The sequence below is a fragment of the Aspergillus flavus genome, chromosome 3 (assembly GCF_009017415.1).
Source record: "Aspergillus flavus chromosome 3, complete sequence".
Lineage (NCBI taxonomy): Eukaryota > Fungi > Ascomycota > Eurotiomycetes > Eurotiales > Aspergillaceae > Aspergillus > Aspergillus flavus.
Genome location: NC_092407.1, coordinates 3,710,713 through 3,733,010, shown reverse-complemented (window position 1 = coordinate 3,733,010; position 22,298 = coordinate 3,710,713). Strand labels below are relative to the sequence as shown.

General features: G+C 49.7%; 8 protein-coding genes and 1 non-coding gene across 9 annotated transcripts; 5 read left to right on the top strand and 4 right to left on the bottom strand.

Moving 5' to 3' along the window:
* Positions 1-188: 188 nt before the first annotated feature.
* Positions 189-291, top strand: F9C07_t109. The gene has a single exon. It is a non-coding gene; the product is annotated as a tRNA-Ser (tRNA).
* A 394-nt stretch (positions 292-685) lies between these two features.
* On the bottom strand, positions 686-1,916 carry F9C07_7312 (BAR domain protein; the record flags this gene model as incomplete). Its single annotated transcript, XM_041291223.1, has 5 exons — positions 686-718; positions 771-902; positions 957-1,518; positions 1,598-1,753; positions 1,882-1,916. The coding sequence occupies 5 exons, from the start codon at positions 1,914-1,916 to the stop codon at positions 686-688; spliced, it is 918 nt and encodes a 305-aa protein (XP_041145036.1).
* A 286-nt stretch (positions 1,917-2,202) lies between these two features.
* On the bottom strand, positions 2,203-4,700 carry F9C07_1452952 (uncharacterized protein). Its single transcript, XM_071508106.1, has 5 exons — positions 4,072-4,700; positions 3,295-3,996; positions 3,138-3,228; positions 2,640-3,083; positions 2,203-2,580 (listed from the first exon to the last, which is right to left on the bottom strand). Exons 2-5 carry the CDS (start codon positions 3,991-3,993, stop codon positions 2,534-2,536), a joined length of 1,281 nt encoding a protein of 426 aa, XP_071365189.1. The 5' UTR covers positions 3,994-3,996; positions 4,072-4,700; the 3' UTR covers positions 2,203-2,533.
* Positions 4,701-5,455: 755 nt separating this feature from the next.
* On the bottom strand, positions 5,456-9,310 carry F9C07_2255353 (uncharacterized protein; the record flags this gene model as incomplete). Its single annotated transcript, XM_041291221.2, has 4 exons — positions 8,627-9,310; positions 7,967-8,566; positions 6,798-7,914; positions 5,456-6,743 (listed from the first exon to the last, which is right to left on the bottom strand). The coding sequence occupies exons 1-4, from the start codon at positions 8,799-8,801 to the stop codon at positions 5,456-5,458; spliced, it is 3,180 nt and encodes a 1,059-aa protein (XP_041145034.1). The 5' UTR covers positions 8,802-9,310.
* Positions 9,311-9,953: 643 nt separating this feature from the next.
* F9C07_7308 (putative RNA methylase) lies at positions 9,954-11,498 on the top strand (the record flags this gene model as incomplete). Its single annotated transcript, XM_041285477.1, has 1 exon — positions 9,954-11,498. One exon carries the CDS (start codon positions 9,954-9,956, stop codon positions 11,496-11,498), a length of 1,545 nt encoding a protein of 514 aa, XP_041145033.1.
* Positions 11,499-11,712: 214 nt separating this feature from the next.
* Positions 11,713-12,760, bottom strand: F9C07_7307 (proteasome subunit alpha type-5; the record flags this gene model as incomplete). The annotated part of the gene is made up of 5 exons (XM_041291220.1): positions 11,713-11,992; positions 12,051-12,394; positions 12,514-12,592; positions 12,665-12,677; positions 12,736-12,760. The coding sequence occupies 5 exons, from the start codon at positions 12,758-12,760 to the stop codon at positions 11,713-11,715; spliced, it is 741 nt and encodes a 246-aa protein (XP_041145032.1).
* A 383-nt stretch (positions 12,761-13,143) lies between these two features.
* On the top strand, positions 13,144-15,977 carry F9C07_7306 (putative spindle pole body component; the record flags this gene model as incomplete). Its single annotated transcript, XM_041291237.1, has 4 exons — positions 13,144-13,510; positions 13,577-15,564; positions 15,620-15,837; positions 15,896-15,977. The coding sequence occupies 4 exons, from the start codon at positions 13,144-13,146 to the stop codon at positions 15,975-15,977; spliced, it is 2,655 nt and encodes an 884-aa protein (XP_041145031.1).
* A 696-nt stretch (positions 15,978-16,673) lies between these two features.
* F9C07_7305 (putative efflux pump antibiotic resistance protein) lies at positions 16,674-18,510 on the top strand (the record flags this gene model as incomplete). The annotated part of the gene is made up of 5 exons (XM_041291236.1): positions 16,674-16,826; positions 16,896-16,981; positions 17,030-17,230; positions 17,293-17,815; positions 17,878-18,510. 5 exons carry the CDS (start codon positions 16,674-16,676, stop codon positions 18,508-18,510), a joined length of 1,596 nt encoding a protein of 531 aa, XP_041145030.1.
* A 649-nt stretch (positions 18,511-19,159) lies between these two features.
* Positions 19,160-20,222, top strand: F9C07_7304 (uncharacterized protein; the record flags this gene model as incomplete). Its single annotated transcript, XM_041291235.1, has 3 exons — positions 19,160-19,579; positions 19,697-19,904; positions 20,014-20,222. 3 exons carry the CDS (start codon positions 19,160-19,162, stop codon positions 20,220-20,222), a joined length of 837 nt encoding a protein of 278 aa, XP_041145029.1.
* Positions 20,223-22,298: the final 2,076 nt, after the last annotated feature.

Here is a 22,298-nt window from a genome sequence, read left to right as displayed (position 1 = left end):
GGACTCTCCGCGGGATAAAGGTATGGGATGTCGGAGCTCTAAGCTTGTAGGTGGTGTTGGCGCCTGAGGCAGTGATGCTGGGTGGTAGGCGGTGACGAGTTGCAGAATGGGAGTGTCTTGTAGCAACACGGGGAAACTTTACTGGTCCAGGTGGAGTAGAGAAAATAAAGATAATATGACATAATCAGGGCACTATGGCGGAGTGGTTAACGCGATGCCCTGCTATACCCACTACGTGGCTTAGCCTAGGCATTTCCCTCGGGAGCGTGAGTTCGAATCTCACTGGTGTCGCTTTTTTTTGGGCTCTCCATCCTGCATAAATGGTAGGGCTTGTTTGGACGGGGGAGCATGGGGTAGGTAGGTTATGGGTATTTCATGTGAGAGTTGATGCTGTCTCCTGGCTTTTTATTTGGGCTTATGTCATGATGTTCGAGTGGCGAGATTATCCTTATTCGCCTACAAGACAGTTCCCAGGCTTAAAAAGCTTGCTTTACAGTCGACTAATCAACTTTACGCATCAATAGAGCCACAAATGGCCCTACATATCCATAGATTGGGGGATATAAAACATCTTCACAGTGCATAAAGGGGTAGTTCACAACGTAACCCGACGGTTCCCATAACAGTTGGCCAAAAGAAGAACGTAACGAAAGAGTGAAAGAAGAAATAGATTCAAAAGGGTGTTCTAAGCTCCCTCACGGCTCTTACGGTAGCTAGCCTGCAAGACACGTCAGTTGCGAACATATCGATAGCGACGCAAAAGATCATACCTCTTGTTCAACCTGCAAACCATCAACCACAGGAGCCAGCTCGCTGAGGATTTCATAAGCCCGCTTGTGGAACTCAAGCTGGGCGGCGATCAAGTCCGCCAGATTTCTCAAAGGCTCAGGAGTGTCCAGAACCTGGTAGGCAGTTAGCAACACGTTACCGCAACATCTAAAGAATCTGCAACTTACATTCTTCATGACGCTCACGGCCTCCTCGGTCTGGCTAACGAACTCATCCTCAGCCTGTTCGATCTCCTGGCGGGCCTCCTCGCTCAGGTTGTCCAGGTCACCCCTAGCAGCCGCCTTCTTGCTGGCCTTGACCGAGTCCAGCATAAGACGGGCGTTCTCGACGTTTCTGCGCGCCTTGGCCGCAAACATCAGGTTGGTGTTGAGAGTCGTGTTCCACCCAGCGAGGAAACGCGACTGGATCTGTCCATCCTGAGACAGACGGGCTTCACCCACTTTCTCCGAGGCCAGCGCATACTTCTCCAGGGCAGTGGCCAGAGGGTCCTCGCCGGTGGAGCTCTGCGCCAGAGTCTGGGATCCGGACAGAGAGGCGCGGGCAATGGCATGGTTGAACGTCTTCGGCTGGGGCTTGGCCGAAGGAGGGGCAGTCAGGGCAGCCTGGGCCTCCGCAGGAGAAGAAGCTTGAGACAGAAGCTGAACCTTTTCACCGATGGTCCGGCCTAGGTCGTTGAATGACTCGCGGATGTTGGGTGGGTAGTCGTAAGCCTCGTTAGAGTACTGCGAACTATATGGATTGGTCAGCGACATTGATATGTGAAAGTAGCAGACCCTTTCCATGGGCTTTTAAGGCTTTTGTAACTTACGTCACCTGAAGGAGCTTCTGATGAACCAACTTAAGAGCGTCCACGCGCTTCTCAAGCTCAAGGTATTCATCGGGAAGTTGAGTCTTGTCTTCGGCTTGACCCAACTGTTCTTTGATCATCTGCTGCGTGCGCGCAGCAAAAGGCGAAAAGCTCGCACTACCCGCAAAAGCAATATAAGATTAGAAACATGTCAGCAGAGGGCTTTGGATGCTGAGGACTATTACTGGTAAAAGCGACAATGGAGGGGTGTGGGATAATATAGCCTCGAAGTCATTTCATCTCACCTAAGGTTCTTTCCGAACGCCTGCACCTTGTCCATTTTGCAAGTCAAGACAATCCGACTGAAAAGTGATATTCGGGAAGAAAGATGACTTCAAGACGGCAAACTTGTCCTTAGGCAGACAACGAGGATTTGTTTGGTTTATGAGTGCTGGCAGATCACGGAGTCGAGGCCCCATGCACGCTCACCGCCTTTGATGAAGTTCAAGTGCACCGCCACGTTTCACAATAAATTACATTGAAGTAACTATAGTAACTAGTGTATGTATGTAGTGTGTAGTATGCCATTCTGGTTAATCGCCATGACCCATCCCTGCATCCTTCATAGTCCGAACAAAAAGACACAGAAAAACACAATAACAACAGCACGAAGGAAAACAGAAGAAAGATAAGAAAACAAGAACAAGCATAATTGAAAAGAAAAAAAAAAAATCAAAACAAAAACACATGCAAATATTGGTCATTATTATCATCAAGTATTACCAAAAGCCAAAACCCCCAGAACCCCAGTCGAACACCCTTAAGTCACAGCCAACTTGATAGTGTATCATACAGAGGAATCATTGCTGAACGTCTGGATCAATGAATCGTAACGCATGATAGAAATCGGTAAGTCGTAAGGAACAAACGTGTAACAAAGTCTCGAAGGGACCACGCTTAGGTCAGGGTTGCCATCATCGCACGGAGAATCCGAGGATTGGGGCCTAGGATTTGACGACTCAGAATTCAATTCATCGCTTTCTTTGAACACGACACAACTTACCTTTACGATCTTTCTTCGTCTCAATCACCTCTTCATAGTCGCCATCCGTCAGTAACTCCGTTCTCCGGGTCACTTCGCCGCTTCGTCGCGCCAATGGCATAAATTCACGGATATCTTCGTCACTGTCTCGGGGGCGCACCACGATTAGTGGGCCTGCATGAGAGCTGCTGGACTCAACATAGGGCTCGACCATGCGCACAGGCGATGACCGACCACGGCGGCGACCATGGACCGAAATAGACCGCGCACGGGAGACAGCCCTAGTCACTTTCCGCTCCGAGATATCGTATTGACGCGTTCGCGATCGGTGCCGTGAGGGTGACGGCTCAACAATCAGGGTGTTGTAGCTTGTTCGGGGCGAATAGGCCTCCATAGCGACTCGTTCCACTGTCCTTTCTTTCGTCTTTTCCCGTACGGGGGACGGCGAGGTGTGGATGATCCGAGCTGGGAGATTGTTAGTTTATATACTTTCTAGATCTTAGGCACGTGGTCACTTGCTTTCGGTCCGGCGCTTGATCGTGCGACTTCGACTAATCACTTCGTCGATTTGTTCCTTGGATAGTGCAAGTTGGATAATGACCATGTCACCCTGTCGCGAGTCAGCCAACGTCGAAGTGGATGCAATCCACATCTGCTCCACCTAAAGGACACGTACCTCTTCCTCATAAGGGTATCCAAGCTCACGAATTGCATGAGGATGAATTAACTTTCGGGGCACCCTGGTCTTGCCTTTACGAGGATACGGTTTGTCGATTTCAACCTTCTCTTCGACTACCCGCTCGTGGAAATGACTGCCCGAGCGACGCGGGTGGGCTGAAGCGCGACTTCGTTCCCGGAAACCGCGATATTCCTCGTCGCCGAAATAATCCGGTTCTGCGATGCGGATCTCCTCGTAAAAGTCCGGCTCGCGGGAGCGTCGAAAGGACCGTCTCCGCGCTGGTGGGGGACTGGGGGCGGCCCTGGGAGCGGCCGGGCGATAGTAGTACTCATCTAGCTTGCGCGAGGGGATTCGGTCAAAGGTATCTAAGGAAGATTGCCGTCTGAGGAGACGGGGACGAGGAGGAGGGCTGTCTGCACGTGAATGGTCATAGGCCACCAGCGGTCCCGACGGGTGAATGAGATGGTCGTCCTCATACTGCCTGCCGGCGCGGCGTGCAGGAGGGCCGTACCGGTCATGCTCCTGTAGGCGATATTCGAATCGTTCATCCTCTACCCGGCGGGGTCGATCGAGAACTGGCGGGCCACGGGAATGATGGCGTTCCCGTCGCTCACGAGCAAAACGATCTGGATCCCAGCGGTCAGGCTCTGTCTCGAGCACGCCAGTGGAGCGGCGATATTCGTCGTATCGAGGCATGTGCTTAATAATTACGAGGTCCTATGATCAGGGATTTGTAGAAGAAGCGGTGTTAATAATGATCTGGTGGATGCGAACCGTGGGTGACGGCAGCGGCTGACACTGCGGGCCGCCGACGGCTGATAGCGGGGTGGTTTTGCAGTAGAACCGTGGATAACGATCAGGAGAAGAGAGAAATGAGAACAGTGGAGAAGATGATTGTGGACTGGAACAAGATGGACAACAGAGGGTTGACGAGGCGGGTATAAATGTTAATTGAGAATGGATAGAGAAGAGAGAGCATCATCGAACAAACATAATCAAAAAAGTAAAAAAGTTGATAGATGGTAAAAAAAAATACAAAAACGCCGCTGCCTGAGTTTCGAAACGGGCCACTAACGATGACGTCCGAGGCGCCCAGTCGCAGAGAGAGTATAGTGTAGTACCTCCATTACCGTAATATTCCCTCCACCCTATGTTGCTAGAAGCGATTACTCGCGATACAGAGTATGCGCCCGGTCACAGTTATTCTTAGCCATTCGCCACAAGGCTTCGCCTTCTCTTCTCATCGAGACGCTGATGGTCTCCTCCTGCCCAACCGTTGATGCTGAATGGCAGGATAGTCGTCGATCTCTGACACTAGCCAAGCGCAGGACAGGGGTCCAGAATCAGATACTGACTAGACCGACTACTCCCCGGAACTAATCTAGGGTCCGTACCTCCTACAGACCGTCGATGTGGCTACCCAATCCAGTGCAAGTTCTAGCCTGTCAGTCTCAGCTCTACAACTGCCTGCATCTTTTGGGCATTACATTATCCGCCTATGCGCCGTAGGCGAAAAAGCATTAGTCTACTCAATTCGTACATCCCGACTGGGCGTCGCTGTCTGCTAGAAAAGTGATACTGCTGATGCATATCAGCATGTGGATTCAACTAAGTGGTCCCAAATAGCCACGTCTAGAACCCAAGGTTCTCCACACTGTTGATACAAATCCAACTGCAACGGAAAGGCTCCGGTTCCAAGACATCCTCCACTATCCTGCAAGGGCATTGCCGATCTGCAGTCTTAGGTGTCCCTGCGGGTAGCTCTATATATATGGTACCATCCCTACAGTTGACAGCTGTCCGCTCTTCCAGACTGGGAAAGCAGCAGACGGGAAGCAGAGTTACGGTGCAAAGCCGCGAATCATATCCACTTGTAATCGCACACTTGTCCTGGAACTTCGGCAGAATAAGGACAGCCACGGTGGAGCCTCCAAGAGCCGTTTAGGGACACCTGCTTCTTCCTCAGTAAAATGTTTCTTGTGAGTCTCGTCAGGGAAACCTAAACCGTGAGGTTTCCCTCGTTTCCTGATGCCTTCCCCCGAAAGTCGCACTTGAACAACGAAGATGTCTCACCTCATCCTTTACCGCTTCGGTCATCTTGATGTGGATCGCAACGACATCAAACTTTTTGCTAGTTGACAATATGCAGGATGCTGCGCTACACCCGCTCGTTTATCCCCAAGTTTTCCATGTCGTCCTCCAAGCTCAAAACCCCCATGGCATAGTGCACATATGGAGGTTTTACTTTCACAAAGCGTCTTTCGGAGTTTTCATTAGTTTGACTTTCTGTAGCCGACATCCAAGCGGGCGGCTGGTGCGCAACGGCCTCGTCTTGCGGATAATATGGAGGACCACGTCCTTGCTTTGCAGCAGCTCTCCATGCGCTCTCACATCCATGGAGTATGGCATCCGATGCTTTCCAGCCCGTCAAGCGGGAGACGGTGCGCAATTTAGCGACTGTCCATTCACGCTGAGGCGGGTCTGTGAATTGCACGGCGGCGAAGAATATAGGCACGGTGATTTCGATCAGACAAGAGCCCAGGGTGGGGCTCAGACTTCCTGCTTCTAGATTAAACAGCTGTGGGTAGTAAATGCCTGCCGCGATCTTCCCAATAATTTGAGAGAATTCCGCCGTGGTAGGTGCAGCTACGCCCGCAGCAACCATCATTGCAGGTGGCATGCACGGATGCATTCTGTGCAAAAGGATGCGGCCTATGTAGTAATAGCCCCATATTACTGCAATCGTATGCGTACGGTACTGAAGGGCGGGTCCAAACACAGTTGAGATGGGAGGTGCACTATCAGAAGGTAGAGGCCTGAAGTAGGGCCCGAGAGCATGAGCAAATGTCTCAAAGGCTGCCAAAATGCTCTCCCATTCATGTTCAGCTTCACTATACGATAAACTTTCAGAGTCGTCATCATCTTGTCCAACAGAGCCAGCGTGAGTCGTTGCTTCAACAAACGCTAAAGGCAGTCGCTTGGGTCCACTCACTGGGACCATACCATACATGGGAGGAGCTCCTGGTTGTGACCCATGACTACTGTTGTGTGACTGGCGTGGTTCTGGTGATTTTCCCGATACCGACTTTTCTGACCCACCTCCAGACCACGGACTAGACCCGGCGCTGTTGGCACCGTGCGCCTGTGCTCCAACTGGGACACCAGAAAAGGCAGGAGATGTGCTGGACGATGAGTTCGAAGCAGGTCTGGCCCGTGCATCCGGGGGGCCCTTAACGAAACGGGCCATGAATTTGGAGAGTTCAGGGCCGGGCTTCCAATTTCCTCCCGTCGCTGCCATGGCAGCTAATTTTCTTTTTCTATCCCGAATTCCAAAAGTGGTTACTCGGGCGAGGAGGAGCCACAGATGGTCTGCTGAGCCGTAGATAGCGTCCAATCTGCCTAAACCTGCTCGTGGAGGGCACTGGCCCCATTGGGAACTAGGCATGCTATTTTGCAGTGAGCTCATGAATTGTCAATCAGTGGCATGGGGTTCTACTAACAACGTCCCATTACCGGTAAGCATGCTCTGAAAGATATCTTGCTTAAAATACCACCAATATAGGTCGCATTGGACCCGGAAATTCTCGATGTCTTTTCGAGTGAAGTACCTTCTAGAACGTCGCACATCATAGCCATCATCGACTTCGCCGAAATCATCATAGTTAACCGCTCGACCGACGATAGTACCTATAATATTCTCGTCGATGCTATTTTCCTTTTCAGCAAAAGGATCGTCTTCTGAAAATGAATTATTAAAAGAATGACTCCCAACAAGCGGAAAGCCGAAGCCGCCCACTTCATATTGTTGAGCACAGATTCTGCGTCGATGGGCACGAAGGTCCCGCGTTATGCCGGCATAATCGATCTCGCGCACCAGCTGAGCTGCTCCTGCAATGTGGTTGTTCCATTTTGAAGGATCGGCGGCCATCACTTCGTAATAACCTAATAACTGAGCCGCAGCTAAAGTGCCAACTTGTTTACGTCTCGTGGGGAGGCCTACTGCCGCCCCGATCCGTTTGAGAGCGTAGTGATAATGTTTCATAGAGACCGTGGCGGGCGCTTCTTGCAGGAACGAGATGTGTAAGCTACTAAGCGCAAGAATAGCTTGAAGCAATGCCGGATGTTCTAACGCCTTGAAAGGCAACGTGTACGTCCACAATCCTTGCTGTGCAGCTGGAACAGGGGCACCGAACATAGTCGAAGGGTCGATGGGATGGCGCTCGAAGATTGATAGAGAGGGACCTGTGGAGTGGATGAAGTGAAGAAATACTCGAGCGGTTTTGGGATTGTTCAAAGGAGATGAACCGAGGGTAGGGTGATATGAAGCTAGGATGTTAGGCTCGTTCAGGTATGTTGTAAATGAACGGAGTTGCCGTTCATCTCTGTTGGCAGAGGTCATTATGAGACTCAGTTGATTAAAATTCTGCGTTGACGCCTGCTCTTCTGGTTCTTCGTCAGTCTCAACATCGTAGTAGTCATCATCCTCATCCATATATGTCACCTGGGAGGGAGATATTGATGGATGTGCTGGTGTAAATTGGTGCGTTTGCTGTTCTTGATGAGGAGCAGCTGAATACGATGCCTGGGGTGACTTTGGTAACTCGCAGAATATTAGCACTAATCAATAGTGTCATAGAACGCATGTTTTAGACTTTTACCTGTAGTATACCAGAAGAAACTTGGGAATGCATTGTATTGTTTGATAAAGTTTGAGGTGCGGCAGACGAGTGCGAGGGACGGTTGCTCCCTTGGATATCTGGGTAATAGCCTTGAATAGAAAGGTCACGCGCGCCATGGTGTATGTAGTTTTCCCTTATCTCTGATTCCGTTTTCCACGAGTGTGATGGAATCCAGGAAGGAGACTCAGAAGCCATGTAGTGTTTAGATGCCGGATGTGCCAGAGTCTGCCCTTCGCCCGGCCCATAAGGAGTGGGCATGGCATTAGTTTGCTGGCTTCCCTGTGGCTGCGAAACCACGGTGGTTGGCATAGGGTCATGCCCCGTAGTTGGAAGTGAAACCGGCTTAGGGGCGAGGGCCGGTTGGCGAGAACTACCTGGCTTCTCTTGCAACGATACAGCAGCATTGTATCCGCTAGAAAGTGGTACTGTTGCTGCAGTGAATGTCTGCTGGAGGTTCGAAAACCCCGGAATACCCAGAGGGTTCTTGAAGACTAGGCGCTGGGCATACCCTTTGCACTCTCGTTTCGATTTGACGCAGTTCTTGCATACAGGTTTCTCTTCCCCGCATTTGATGCGACGTTGCCGGCAAGCTTTAACAATTAGTCAAAGACATTATCATCTAAGGGGTCCCAATTAGGAGTCAATCGTACTCAAACATCCTGTTTTAGTGCGTCTCTTGGGGACTTTTTGAGCAGGTACATCATCCAGCGCTGTCTGCTCTACGTCTTGTTGTTTGACGCCTGAGCAGTCACGACCCGGCTCTGTAGGTGTGGTACTGGTGAAAGCTTCCTGCTTGAGTGGCTTGATAGAGTTCGCATTCTCCATGGTCGTTGGCAAGACTCGAATGGAGGTTTACTTCCATACTCAAGAAGGTGTTGAATCTTCAGAAAATCAGGGCCCACAGGAATGATATAGTGAAAACCGAGATAGCTTTCGGCCGGGGCAGTGGAGCGACGAAGAAGTCAGCGTTGAAGTAACTCATGGAACAGAGAGCAAAGCACTAGACTAGTCCCAGGAGGAAGAAGGCCTGAGACAAATCTGATTGGCCTGAGGGGCCGCATAAAGTTTCCCGATCGACTCACAGATCCTGGGGGGCTTGCGAAGGTGGCAGACTATCTTCTGTTCATTTACGTCCATCCTCTCCTATTCCGTGACTTTTATCGTTTGGTGTAGGTTTATCTATAATACTAGGTGATATACTAATATCACAGGAATATTACAGGTGCCGGTCCGTCTCAATGAATATTTCAGTGCCGATGCGGCCAAGACAAAGAAATTGCCAGATAGGGACCGGCGGTCTCAAACTAGCAAATGCTGTACTCAGAAAAGAGGCAGTCCGTCTTAAACGTTGCTAAGGTTTAAACTATAAATAAAGATGTCCGTGGGAGAGAATACGATCTACACCGGTAAGATCCACCGTAGTATACTTACTCCGAACCCGCGGGCAGGGGTGACGCCCTCATCAGAGTCAGGCATCTTATCACCATGATTTATAGGAACACCGTGTCGAATTGTTGGGGCATATTGAGAGAGAAAATTGAGTGGAAAAGGAAACCAAGAAGAAAAGAAGAGAGAAAGAAAGAGAAGACACTTTGTGTTTTAATCTGTACGAGGGCCAGGTAAGCCACCAAATCATTGCCATTCCAAAGAAAAAGCAAGCACAACAAAGGCGAAGAAAAGACCTTGTTCTGGGCCTTGTCCCAACCTTAAGCTCGTCCATGACCATGACCGTGCATCATCGTCGCCGCATTGACCGCCTTGCCGTGAGTCGGCAGAAAATAAGAAACTAAACGGCGAAATTTTGTTCGAGTCCCGCCTTTTACTGCCAGAAATTTTTGGAGCGGTTACTTCACATGGCATTTGTTCCCAGTGTATCTTACAGTGGGATCATTGCAGAATTATTACCAATCGATTGAAGTCATTCGAGTTAGCATACCGTGACAGATAGCTTGATACCCTCACATCCCCACCACAGTCATGTTCGCCGTTCCAGGTTGGTCGGTTTCGAGCTCTGCTCTACAGGCGCAGACCGAGCCAAGATCACAGTCTCAAGCCCAGCCCCAACAGGCCAACGGAACCCCCAAACCGAAGGACAGGAATAACAAGCGCAAGCGCGATGATCATGTTACTAAGGCAAATGTTGATGAAATGTACCGTCGGCATATTGAGGGACAGACGGGCACCCAAAAAGCTTCCAAGCAGGGATCGAATAACTCTATGAAGGCTGAGAAGAAACAGAAGAAGGAACAGGATGTGCAAGGCAAGGCCGGGCAAAGTCCATCAGTGCCTCAAGGGAAAGATGAATCCAAGCTGGACAAGCAAACCAAGCCCGATGTTGGTGAAGGCAAGAAGGCGGATAAGAAACAGAAGAAACAGAAGAACAAGAACAAGCAGCAACAGCAGGAAACCCAGAATCAGACCGAAGTGACTTCTAAAGAAGCTCCAGCAGCCACCGGGTCTATTGCTCCCGCCCCGCCCAAGACTGAGGCAATCCTTACGCCTCTTCAGCAAGCTATGCGTCAGAAGTTGATCTCCTCTCGGTTCCGTCACTTGAACGAAACTCTTTACACAACGCCGTCTAGCAAGGCCCTCGAGCTGTTCACTGCCAGTCCGGAACTGTTTGATGAATACCACGCTGGCTTCTCTCGCCAGGTGAAAGAATCCTGGCCTTCGAATCCTGTTGATGGTTATATTCAGTCCATCCGGTCCAGAGCAAAGGTGCCGGCTGCTCCCAGGAAAGGAGACAAATCTGGCAGCAAAGGTCGTGACCCGCTACCTCGGCGGCCTAACGGAACATGCACCATCGCTGATCTTGGCTGTGGTGACGCTCAGCTTGCTCGTGCACTTATCCCTTCGGCGCAAAAGCTGAAGTTGAACTTTCACAGCTATGACTTGCATGCCCCTGAAGGCTCTCCTATTACCAAAGCGGACATCTCGAACCTTCCAATTAATGATGGTAGCGTTGATGTGGCCATCTTCTGTCTCAGTCTGATGGGCACCAACTGGGTATCATTTGTGGAAGAAGCATGGCGTGTACTGCGTAGTGATGGCAAGGGAGAATGCTGGGTGAGCGAGGTCAAGAGCCGTTTCGGCAAAGTGATGCGCAAGAAAGCACAGATTGGAGCTAGGAAACCTCTCAGCAAGTCGGAGAAGAAAAAGCTCAAGAAGCGCGGAGGAGAAGACGATGCTGACTCTGACGCCGATGATGCAGAGGTCTACGCTGAAGATGCCCGTCCTACCGATAATGACGAGACAGATATATCATCATTCATTGAAGTGTTTCGTACGAGAGGCTTCATCCTCAAGCCTGAGTCGGTGGACAAGTCCAACAAGATGTTCGTGAAGATGGTGTTTGTCAAACAAGGCCCCGCACCGTCAAAGGGCAAGCATGCATCCGCAACCGGTACAAAAGCTGGACCAGGCAAGAAGAGGTTCATTGAGAAACCAGCCGATGCCGGTAACAATATGTCCCCTGAGCAAGAAGCCGCCGTTCTTAAGCCCTGTGTCTATAAGATTAGGTAGAGATGGAAGAGTCTAGATGTGCAGCGACCTGTATATAAAAATCATACCTTTGTTGTATTATCAGCGAAGCCCTATCGGGTCGGAACAAGACTTGAGGGATAAATCATTAGACAGATCTTTTCTATTCGACTTCCAGAACAGATACCAGCCCATGTATGACATGTATTCTCAATATAACGCATAGGCTCGTCACAATCATTGTGCATTATTTCGCTTATTGATTACCACCCAAGGTCGCAACAGCCCGTCCCATCTCCTCATCATTGTAGATACGGAAACCCTTCTCCTTGGTCACACTGGCAAGCTGAACGTTCTTTGCGTCCAACTTCTCCTCCATGACCTGCTTCAGCGTCTTGAGGACCAGTGTCTCCGCTTCTTCTAGAGTGAGGGAGCGGTGATATTCGTTTTGCAGTTCCGCTTGCGCACCCTCGCTTCCGGATCCGATGGCCTTCGCGTCGTATCGGTAGAATGTACCGGATGGCTCGGCATGATATCTAGCTAAATTAGCACATATTTTCTGAGAAGGTCGATCCGACATCAAGAGAAACATACAGTTGAGGGCCATCCTCATCGAAACCCGCAATTAACAAAGCAACACCAAAAGGCCTACTCATGACGCTTTCCTCGTCGTCTCCAGTCTCTCCGAATCTCAAGGCCAAATCGCAAATAGCCTGGGTGCAGCTCTCAACTCGCAGTGGTTCGGCATAGTGGAAGGCATGGTTTTGGCACTCAACGCGGGCATGCTCAACGAGGTTCCGGGCATCTGCCTGCAGACCGGACATAGCACAGCCGATGTGCTGATCAATCTCGACAATCTTTTCGACGGAAGAGGCTTCAAGGAGAGTAGATGTGACACGCTTCTCAACGCCCAGGATGACACCTTCGTTGGTTGCGACCTGATATGAAGTCAGAATGGTGTGTTGGGCTCCGGTTGTGTAGTGTACGGCTGCCAGATAGTCTATGTGGCAAGCCTAGGATTCTGGACTGGATTATTTGGAAGATGCGGGAAACATACACCGATCGCTGTCGAACCTAGTTTGATAGCTTCAAGAGAGTATTCGACCTGGAATAAACGTCCTTCGGGGGAGAAGGTGCTGTGATAATTCCATCGTTAGAACACAGAAAGACATCTTCGTCTAGGTGAGTAGCATCGGATGATCTCATACTTAATTCCACGGTCTGGAGACAAAGCTGTTAGATAGCCCGCATTGGAGGGGAGATGTCTGACGGAGCTTACCATATTCCGATCGCGCGATGAACATGCTGGACTATTTCGGCAGTATAATGAAGAAGGTGGTTGATATATGTGCACTAATGAAGTATTTTAGGGCGAAGACAGGGAAGTAGCTTTGTAAGGGAAGGGAGGAAGGTGGTGTTGGGAGCTGTTCTTGGAAGCTCGGGCGAAGCTCCAGGTCTACGCAAGTCCGCTGAGTGCCTGGCGGAGAGTCCGTGCTCGCCTCAGGCCAGGATCAGGCATCATTTGCACTAGTCTCCATTTGCTTACTGTAAACTACGGAACGTGACAGAGCAACAATATAGTTCTGTATTCGATTCCGTGTTTCTTCTTTCCCTATTTTATTGCTATCCCTTGCATTCCTTTCCGGTCTATGCATGGTCGACCCTACTCTGTTTATCTCGCGGGACAATGTCCGTCAATGACCGTCGCGCCAGCTATATGAGCGCACCACGACCCCGCGTTTCCTCGAATCGCGTCGGCGATGCTCGCAGCGGTGCGTCCCCATTACAATCGGACCAGATAAACCACCGCGGAAGCATGTCGAGTCAGAAGGGCAAAGTCTCTCGAGAGCAACGTGACATGATGAGCGACAAGCGTGCCGAACGAATGGCGCCACATTCGAAAGACAAAGCTCAAGTTCGAGCGAGAAATCCGGCCAAGGAGTCTTCTAGCGCAGGAAACAGAGGGGAATGGGAAAGGTCACGCTCAAGGAGGGCTACTCTGACGGACGGTGCTAGTCCCAACATGCGAAAGAAGGATAAGGAGCCAGCGGAGTGTTAGTGACAACCATCTCATCGCAGGCGCTTGTTTACTTAGGATGCTGACCATGATACTATACCAGCGCCATGGAATCCGTATGCCTCGTTGATACCCCATTCAACAGCGCCATTAGCTACCCGAGTATCAGTTCCTTCTCTCGCTTCAGCCTTGCCTAAATCGCTTCACCCAACACCTCTTCGCGAGCTTTCTGCCGACGAACAAGAGACAGCCCTCTTGGAAGACCTACTATTCGTGTTTATGGGCTTTGAAGGCCAGTACATTCATTATCATAGTGGATATGATTCGTCCATGGAGAAGGACCGTTTGACTGGTCCGGTATTTCAGCTGCCATCAGGTCTGGATCCAACCTTAAGGGACCTTACTCTGTCCATGTTAAAGATGGCAACTCATTATAATGCTCTGGAGGCATTTGTGGAGGTTCAGAGCCGTGCAGAATATGGAGCAGTCAGTCATGCCCTATGCGCGGCAATCCGAAAGCTCCTAAAAGACTACCTGATCCTTGTTGCTCAGCTTGAAACCCAACTCGTGAACAACCCAAGCTTCACGCTACATCTTCTACATTTACACACCATGCCGACAAGCCAATGCTTAGCCCAATTATACTCACTGGGTCAGGAACTACTTCGGCGCAATGGCTTATTGGACCAGGACCTTGACGAATCGATCGACGATTTTGATGACGTGGATAATATTCTCGAACAGCTCAAAGAGGGTGGCGACCTTGTTCCTGGCGCCATGTCCAGCAAGAAGATTTGTAAAGGAGGCAACGTTCTTCGACTGCTGACTGAGCGGCTAGCAACATTTTCTGGCGACCCGACTACGAAGACTCTCCTGGAAAAGTTACTTCGAGAAGCTAGTCGACCATATATGACTATGCTCAATGAGTGGCTTCATCATGGAGGTATCAAGGACCCTCATGCAGAATTCCTCGTCAAAGAACAGAAATGGATCAAACGCGAGAAGCTCGAGGAAGATTACACCGATGAATACTGGGAGAAACGGTACACAATTCGTGAAAATGAGGTCCCCCCACAGCTAGATAGCGTGCGAGACAAAGTTCTACTGGCCGGAAAGTATTTGAATGTGGTGCGAGAATGTGGTGGTGTCGATATCAGCAAAGCAGTTAAGGATGTGCCGAAGACTTTGGACGACCCGCGTTTCTTGGAGAACGTCAACGCCGCGTACACCTATGCTAATGCCTCTTTATTGAATCTTCTTTTAACGAAGAACTCTCTCACTACTCGCTTCCGCTCCCTCAAACATTACTTCTTCTTGGACCGTTCCGATTTTTTCTCTTATTTCCTCGAGCTTGGCGCCTCGGAATTGCGCAAGCCAGCCAAAAGCGTCAACGAAAATAAACTACAGTCGTTACTTGATCTTGTTCTACGCCAGCCGGGTAGCATAGCTGCGCAAGATCCTTTCAAGGAAGATGTGAAGGTTCGAATGAACAAAATTGGTCTCACAAAATGGCTGATGCAGGTCGTAAGCGTGTCTGGAATTGACCAGGACAACCCTGAGGCAGCGATCGAGAAATATCAGGCTCCTCAAACCCAAGGTGGAGATGATGAGAAAGATATTGCTGGATTCGATGCGCTGGAACTGGATTACTCTGTTCCCTTCCCTCTGTCTCTAGTCATTAGTCGCAAGACTGTTTTGCGATATCAACTCATTTTCCGCCACCTTCTATCACTCCGGCACCTGGAGCATCTTCTTGTTACAGCCTGGCTAGACCAGAACAAGGTTCTTGGCTGGCGCCACAAATCCACAGACCGGAGGCTAGAGTTGTGGAAGCGACGGGCGTGGAACTTGCGCGCCAAGATGCTTGTTTTCGTCCAGCAGCTTCTTTATTTCTGTACGGCCGAAGTCATCGAGCCAAACTGGCAAAATCTCATGGATCGTGTGAACGGGACGGATGCGGACGGGTCCGAAGTGACTGTGAACGGCACCAAGCAGGTCAACCGAACTGTTGATGAATTAATGCAGGACCATGTGGATTTCTTGGATACATGTCTCAAGGAATGCATGCTAACGCAAGCTAAATTACTAAAGGTTTGTCATGGCGTTTCGACGTTCTTTTGGCGCAGCAATACTAATGGCAATTCAGATTCATTCCAAGTTGATGACCTGCTGTACCATGTTCGCATCATGGACTGCCTCGTCGCTTGCACGGGCTTTGGCGACGGCTGACCCAGAGCTTGCGAGGAACAAGGCCTCGAATCCAGATGGAAGGGGTTATGACCCCACGCGGATCAGCAAGCTTGAGGACACACTAAAACGCTATGAAGATCATTTCAATCGGCATTTACGCATCTTGATGGACAGGTAAGTTGTGCTGAAACTCTCCTAGGTTGCTTCCCATGCTGATTTGTCCATTGTGTAGTCTGAATTATTTCGCTGCCACGGAAAGTGTTGTCCTCCTGAAACTTGCGCATGCCCTAAGCTCGATTAGCAAGGATGACTGAGACCGTTCCACACACGCTTGGCTATTGAAGCCGATCTAATGATACAACTGGGTTCCTGGGATATGGTCTGGCACCAAACCGGTGAATCAATACGTTCGTTCAGTTGGCGCACACGTCATGATGGTCTCGACCGGCCTATTCTATAAGCCTCCTTATTAATAGCCCAACTTTAATCCACCAGTTGTCAGCCCATGGAAAGTATCTCTGAAAGGTACAACGGGGCTACTCGACACAACCGCTACCTGATTAGGTCGCAATCGACCCGGTATTTCAAGGAAGGGGCGTATTGGCATCTTTGGGACTAAATGGTTCATTTTGTCTTTTTCTAGCATGGAAGGAGAATCGGAGGTGATACTTTGTTTTGGACCAAATACCCCGGTGAGGATACTTGATTTTATGATTATATGCTGTTGGACATAATTAAATGGATGTAGATTCTACAAGAATTATTGAGGCAGTAAAGAGAACCGGGGTTCGGAGTTATCGGTATTCGATATTCTCGACTCTTGTCTTATCAGTTGCAGCTGAATAAGAAAGCTGAAAGAGACATGCGGATAACCCCATTTACTATCAGTCTTGTTACATCGTATAGTCTATTCCGAACCCCGATCATTGCAGGTATAATATGATTTGCCCCTATTCGTACGGCGAGGTTTCGGCAAATTCATACGCTGCCAGCAACCCAGTGTCTTCACCATGGTGGCGCCCGAAGACGACACTCGCACATCAACGTTAATGCTAAAAGTACAAGATGCCCCGTGCGAAGAAGAGAACATGGAGTATCCCGCCGGCTTTCAATTCCTCGTGGTACTCCTTGCCATGTGCATGTCGTTGATCCTCACTGGCTTGGTCCGTTTTCTTGTCCCCGAAGGCTACCTAGGTTGATGGGAGCCACTTCATGCTAAGAGAGACGTTTAGGATTTTAACATGATCGCAACAGCGTTGCCAACTATCACCACGCATTTCGGTACCATTGAGGATGTTGGTTGGTATTACTCGGCATAGTGAGTATCTCTCATTTTCACGGCATCAGTTCGCCTAACGGTTCATAGTCGCTTGACCTCCTGCTCGCTTCAATTCATGTTTGGCAAGCTGTACCATCTATTCTCAGTCAAACACGTGTTCCTCGCCTCAGTCGTCATTTTTGAGATTGGGTCGTTGATCGCCGGTGTAGCACCTACTTCTGCCACCTTGGTTTTGGGACGTTCTATCTCTGGGATGGGCTGCGCGGGTATCATATCTGGAGTATTCACGTTCGTCTGCACTACTTTTATATTGGTAAACTATCCGTTCAAGCTGACATGCAGAACTATAGCATGGTAGTGCAATGCTTTCCGCTTCGTCGACGTCCGTTTTTTACTGGTATCGCGGCTGGGGTTGAGGGTGCGTCGGCGACTGTAGCCCCGCTACTTGGGGGAGCATTGACCGATTCCATCTCATGGAGGTGGTGTTTCTATATCAATTTGCCCATTGGGTGCTTGTCCTTCCTATTGATCTTACTTTTCTTCCAAGACCCTCAGAAGAACGCCCGGGTAAGCCTTCCATGGAGAGAAAAGTTTCACCAACTTGATCTCCTCGGAACGAGCATCTTTGTGCCCTCTATCACGTCCATGTTGCTAGCCCTACAATGGGGTGGCTCCAAGTACGGATGGGGCAACGCACGGATCATCGTTCTCTTCATATTGACGGCAGTCCTTCTGGGTGCATTCATGTGGCAGGAGAGGAGAAGAGGTGATAACGCCCTTCTTCCGGGACGAATCATGCGGCGTCGCAGTTTGCTCGCAGGAATGTGGTTTTCCTTTTGCAACAACTCCACACTCTCCGTTTTCGAGTATTATGTAAGTCCAGAGTCAACTCCCTTCAGGCTCCGTTACATTGGTTGATATTCTCCCACTCTCAGATGCCAACCTATTTTCAAGTCGTTCGCGGCGCATCCGCCACAGTATCCGGTGTACTGAGCCTTCCCATCGCGATCGGCGTGCCTGTTGCTGTCATGTGTGGAAGCTCCGCCACCAGCCTTCTGGGATACTATAACCCGTTCATGATTATTACCGGGATATTGACGCCCATTGCGGCAGGCTTGCTGACATCATTATCAGTGGAGCAGTCCCTGACCTCTCTTCTCTGCTACCAAGCGCTCCTGGGCGTAGGAGCGGGCGTGGGCTTTCAAGGCCCTCAGGTCGCAGCCCAGACTATTTTACCAGTCAATGATTCTCCCATGGGCATTGCCCTCATCATTTTTGCTCAGAATTTCGGGCCCGCCCTCTTCGTCTCCATCGTGCAGACCGTTTTCACGGGACAGCTGCTCACGCGTTTAGGGTCGTTGTTGCCCAACCTAGACACGTACTCGTTGTCGGCCATGGGAATGTCTGATTTGGAGAAATATGTTCCTTCAGCTGATATTCCTCGGGTGATCCAGGGATATGACAAGGCCTTGACGACGGCTTTCTTCCTCCCCGTCGGTCTGGCTTGCGCCAGTATGATTGGGGCGCTGGGGATGGAATGGAGAAGTGTGAAGCGAAAGGATGTTTGACTTCTTTTGTTTGTCGATGTTTACCAGGTAGGGACCTGTTTCTTCGACCAGAGAAATTATAATAGACTCACACAAGCCAACAATCAAGATGATAGTATTTCTGGTTTTGCACATCTCCCCCATATGACCGGCACATAATGATGACCACTATCCATAGTTTGTGGAAAATACATTGGATAATGTATTAACAACCCTTCCATACGCCGAACATCCCACACAAACCTCGAATAGAAGCAACGTGATTACCATATCCCAAAGCCAGTAGACCAATCCCACAGTACTCAACCCAACCAGCCCCAAACACCACGCAACCCATCCACCAGTTGGGGGCCAAACCAAGAACGCAGGCATCGACCCATCCATAAACAGTCCCAAACCAGACCAAACAATAACTTCCAACATGATTGGTCCGTTCGTACATTCACACCCAAATCCATGGTGCCACCAATCAAGGAACCCGATCGGAAGGCCCCGGTAGATCGTTGTCACGGGATTCTATGCTTATGTAGGGAGTAAAAATAGTATAAATCAAGATTGTGGACAATCCTACCTGAATTTATATTTCTTATCATTGAAATAAAAGAAGTTTTACAATCTCACCCTCAGCTACACATACACATACACATACACTGATACCTAATCATTCAAAATGACATCCCTCCTAGAAAAAGCCTCGACATTCTTCTCCTCGCATATCTCTCAGTTCCGACTCCTCATACAATCGGGTAATGATACCCGGGCTGTTATTGTTTCTGCGTTGTCGGCTACGGTGGTAGCAGTTACGCTACCTCGTATCTATCGCGATTACCGGACTTTTATTTCCTATGGGCCCGGGGGTGTGCCGTATAATCTTATTGGGTGGTTTGCGGCTAGTGTGATTCTTCCGCCGTGGGGAAGGGAGATGTTTTCGACGGGGGTATATGAGGAGAAGATTGCGGCGGGGGAGACGACGAGTTATCTTGGTGATGAATGGGATCTTTTGAGGAAAAGGGATCATCGACCTCAGATTGGACCGCATATTGTGCCGCAGAGACAGATTACGGAGTTTCCTTCGGAGGAGATTAAGGAGGTATGTAGTGTTCTTTTGCATATGTTCATTTGTTTTCATATCATGTGGTTTGTGTCTGTCACGGATATACGAAAGTGTATTGTACAAGGATCCGATACATACTTACCGGGAATAAAGAAACTGAATCAGGATTTCTACGCCTTCGCCAACCGCAACCAACACCTCGTCGGACTTTCCCCGTCGAAGCTCGAACTTCACGCCGATGCCCTCTTTCTCGCTGATGGCCTTGTCCCCACTCCCGCTGCGCAGCAGTTGAAGGGCGAGATTGCGCATATCCATCGCTTGAAGGATTTCTCACTGCATGTGACTTTGGCTCCTGCTGACTGTATGATTCCTCTATCCAAATTTTGTTCCCTGTTGATACTTGTCACATGGAGAAGAGAAGCCTATGCATGTTTTGTCTGGTGATGATGCTGACTCGGGATAATTAACAGGCAAGAAAGTGATTGAAGCAGGTTGGGGGCAACGGCATAGATTATCTGGGGTTCAGGCTCCGAAGGCACTTTTTGGAGGAAAGGTCATCTCGCTTCCGTCGGAGTATGTTTTAATTTATGCCCCGCGCACCAAACAAGAGGCTGTGTTTGTGGTGGAGATCATTGCTGCTAGTGTGAAGTATATGACTGGGTCTGTGGAGGTCAGGTAGCGATGATAGGGTACTTGGGTATGGAGGTGTAGATGTGTACTGTATGCGTTATATGAGCCAAATGCGATAATATCCCCTCTTTCTGTCTGTTAGCTAATTTGCCACCAAGCTACTCTAGGTATTGTTATCATCAGAAGTAGATCTGCACGCACAGACAGATCTAGCGAGAGTGTGGAGGGACTGCGACAAGCCCGAAAAGAAAAAGGAAAAAAGAGACGGGGAAAGATAAAGTGAAAAAAAAGGATGATTAATTAAAATGACGACAGACGTGCAACGTAATGATAAAGCGATTGCAACTCCATCGAGCGTGCTACTTGCTGTAGTACGATGTGGGTGGGTTTTTAGTACGCCCACACTAGCGGGCCTAACCGCTGTAGTCTCCGGCGCTGCGCACTGCTTTCCCGAAGCTGAACCGTGGTTCTGGGATCGCTGTCAAAATGCCTTACCGACCAACCCTGGGTTTAAATCCTGTTGTCGAGAGACCCGACAGCTTGGGTGCTCATTTGGCATTGGCCCTGCATGGATTCCCGGTCTGCATGCTTAGCGATGGCCATGGGTGTGCGGCCGCAAATCAGAATCGGTGGTTATGACCAACACAACATCCTCGTGAAAATCCACTAAAACAGTCGAAGGAAGAGCAACGCTCGACCGAGGCGATGCTGATTTGCCAATTGGGCTCCCATCTCACTTTCCTCTCGGTTAGTGGAATTTTCCTGAAAGTAACCATTGAACTCAATCCCAAGAGCGGGAATCGGCGTCATAGAGCTTTGGGGATGCCGCAAAGCAGTCTATAGCCTCGTATTCCTTGTCAGGTCAATCAAAAACAATCTGTACCCATACTCCACAATTGTTCAGGCCTCTGACGCTCCGACCCATCGCTTGCATATCTTGACTCTTAGGAGAGTCTTCCGTGCGACCTAAAGATCGCTGGCCCACCCGCCAAGCGCCATCGCTTGTCAGATATACTCTGCTATTCTCAATCGGGACCGTGACCCATCGTGTGGGCGCCTTAGTGTCATTTGTTTCAAGCTCTAGTACGACAGGCGACGCACAAAAGGAGCGGTGAGAAAGAGGCGCAGGCTGTCATTGAGGGAAAATAAGGGATAATAAAAAATTCCAAAGAGAATATAGTTCATGGAATTGGGCTAGATTGTCAGCCAAAACCGATATATTGCCCATTGCCCTGCTGATCGCTGCGCTCACAAGCCACTCCTCAAGATTCCCCCACCTGATTCAAATATCAATGCTGTCATTTTTTTATTACCTACCTTTTAATGTCTCTGGTATCGGGATAGTCAGGCTTAGAATGGGTGGCTGTTCGGGCACAGCCAGCATCAAGCTGAGGTCAACGGCTAGACCATAGGCCATCTCTACGGCCAGCATTGAACGCGGTCTGACGACGCGAAAGAGCGTGCTTTACCTTCAGCTAAATCATTAGTGTATCCGCAATAGCTGCTTGCATCTGCAGGGCGGTCGTCGGATAATTATTTCGCTGTAAATGATTCACTGTCGTAGAGCCCCAGTCTCCCTCCTGCGATTAATTCTGCAGGCGTGGGCATCCTAGTGATATTACATCATGACGTGCCACCCCCACCATGCAGGCCCGTCCTTCAATCCATAATTTAAAATTTTTTTTCGCAGATCTAGTGTTGTGTGGCCATGCAAAGACTAGGGCTGTACTGTATTGATTTCGAGTTACTGATGTTGCCTGGCCTGCAGTCGCACGTAAAAATCGTATAGGAGACAACACGTGAGCCCTGTACTAACAGCGAAAATGCCAAAAGTCTCGGTCCCCACTAGGAACAAGGATCTCAAGATGATCCACGAGCGTTCCTACCGAATAAGGGAGCTGAAGAGAAACTGAAACCTTGTGCGACGATGTCTAACCCCCCTCTCAAATATACTGACTAGGCGGGTGAAGGGTGAAGCCCAAGGGTTAGTGAATTAGCCCTCGTAGGCGTCGAAAGCCGTCGGCATCGGTGGCCCCTCCGGAAGTAAATCGCCGACCCCTCCCTTCGCTGCATATTGGTGGGATGTAATCCTGGGTAAATACCCCCGAGGTAGTCGTATTTCTTT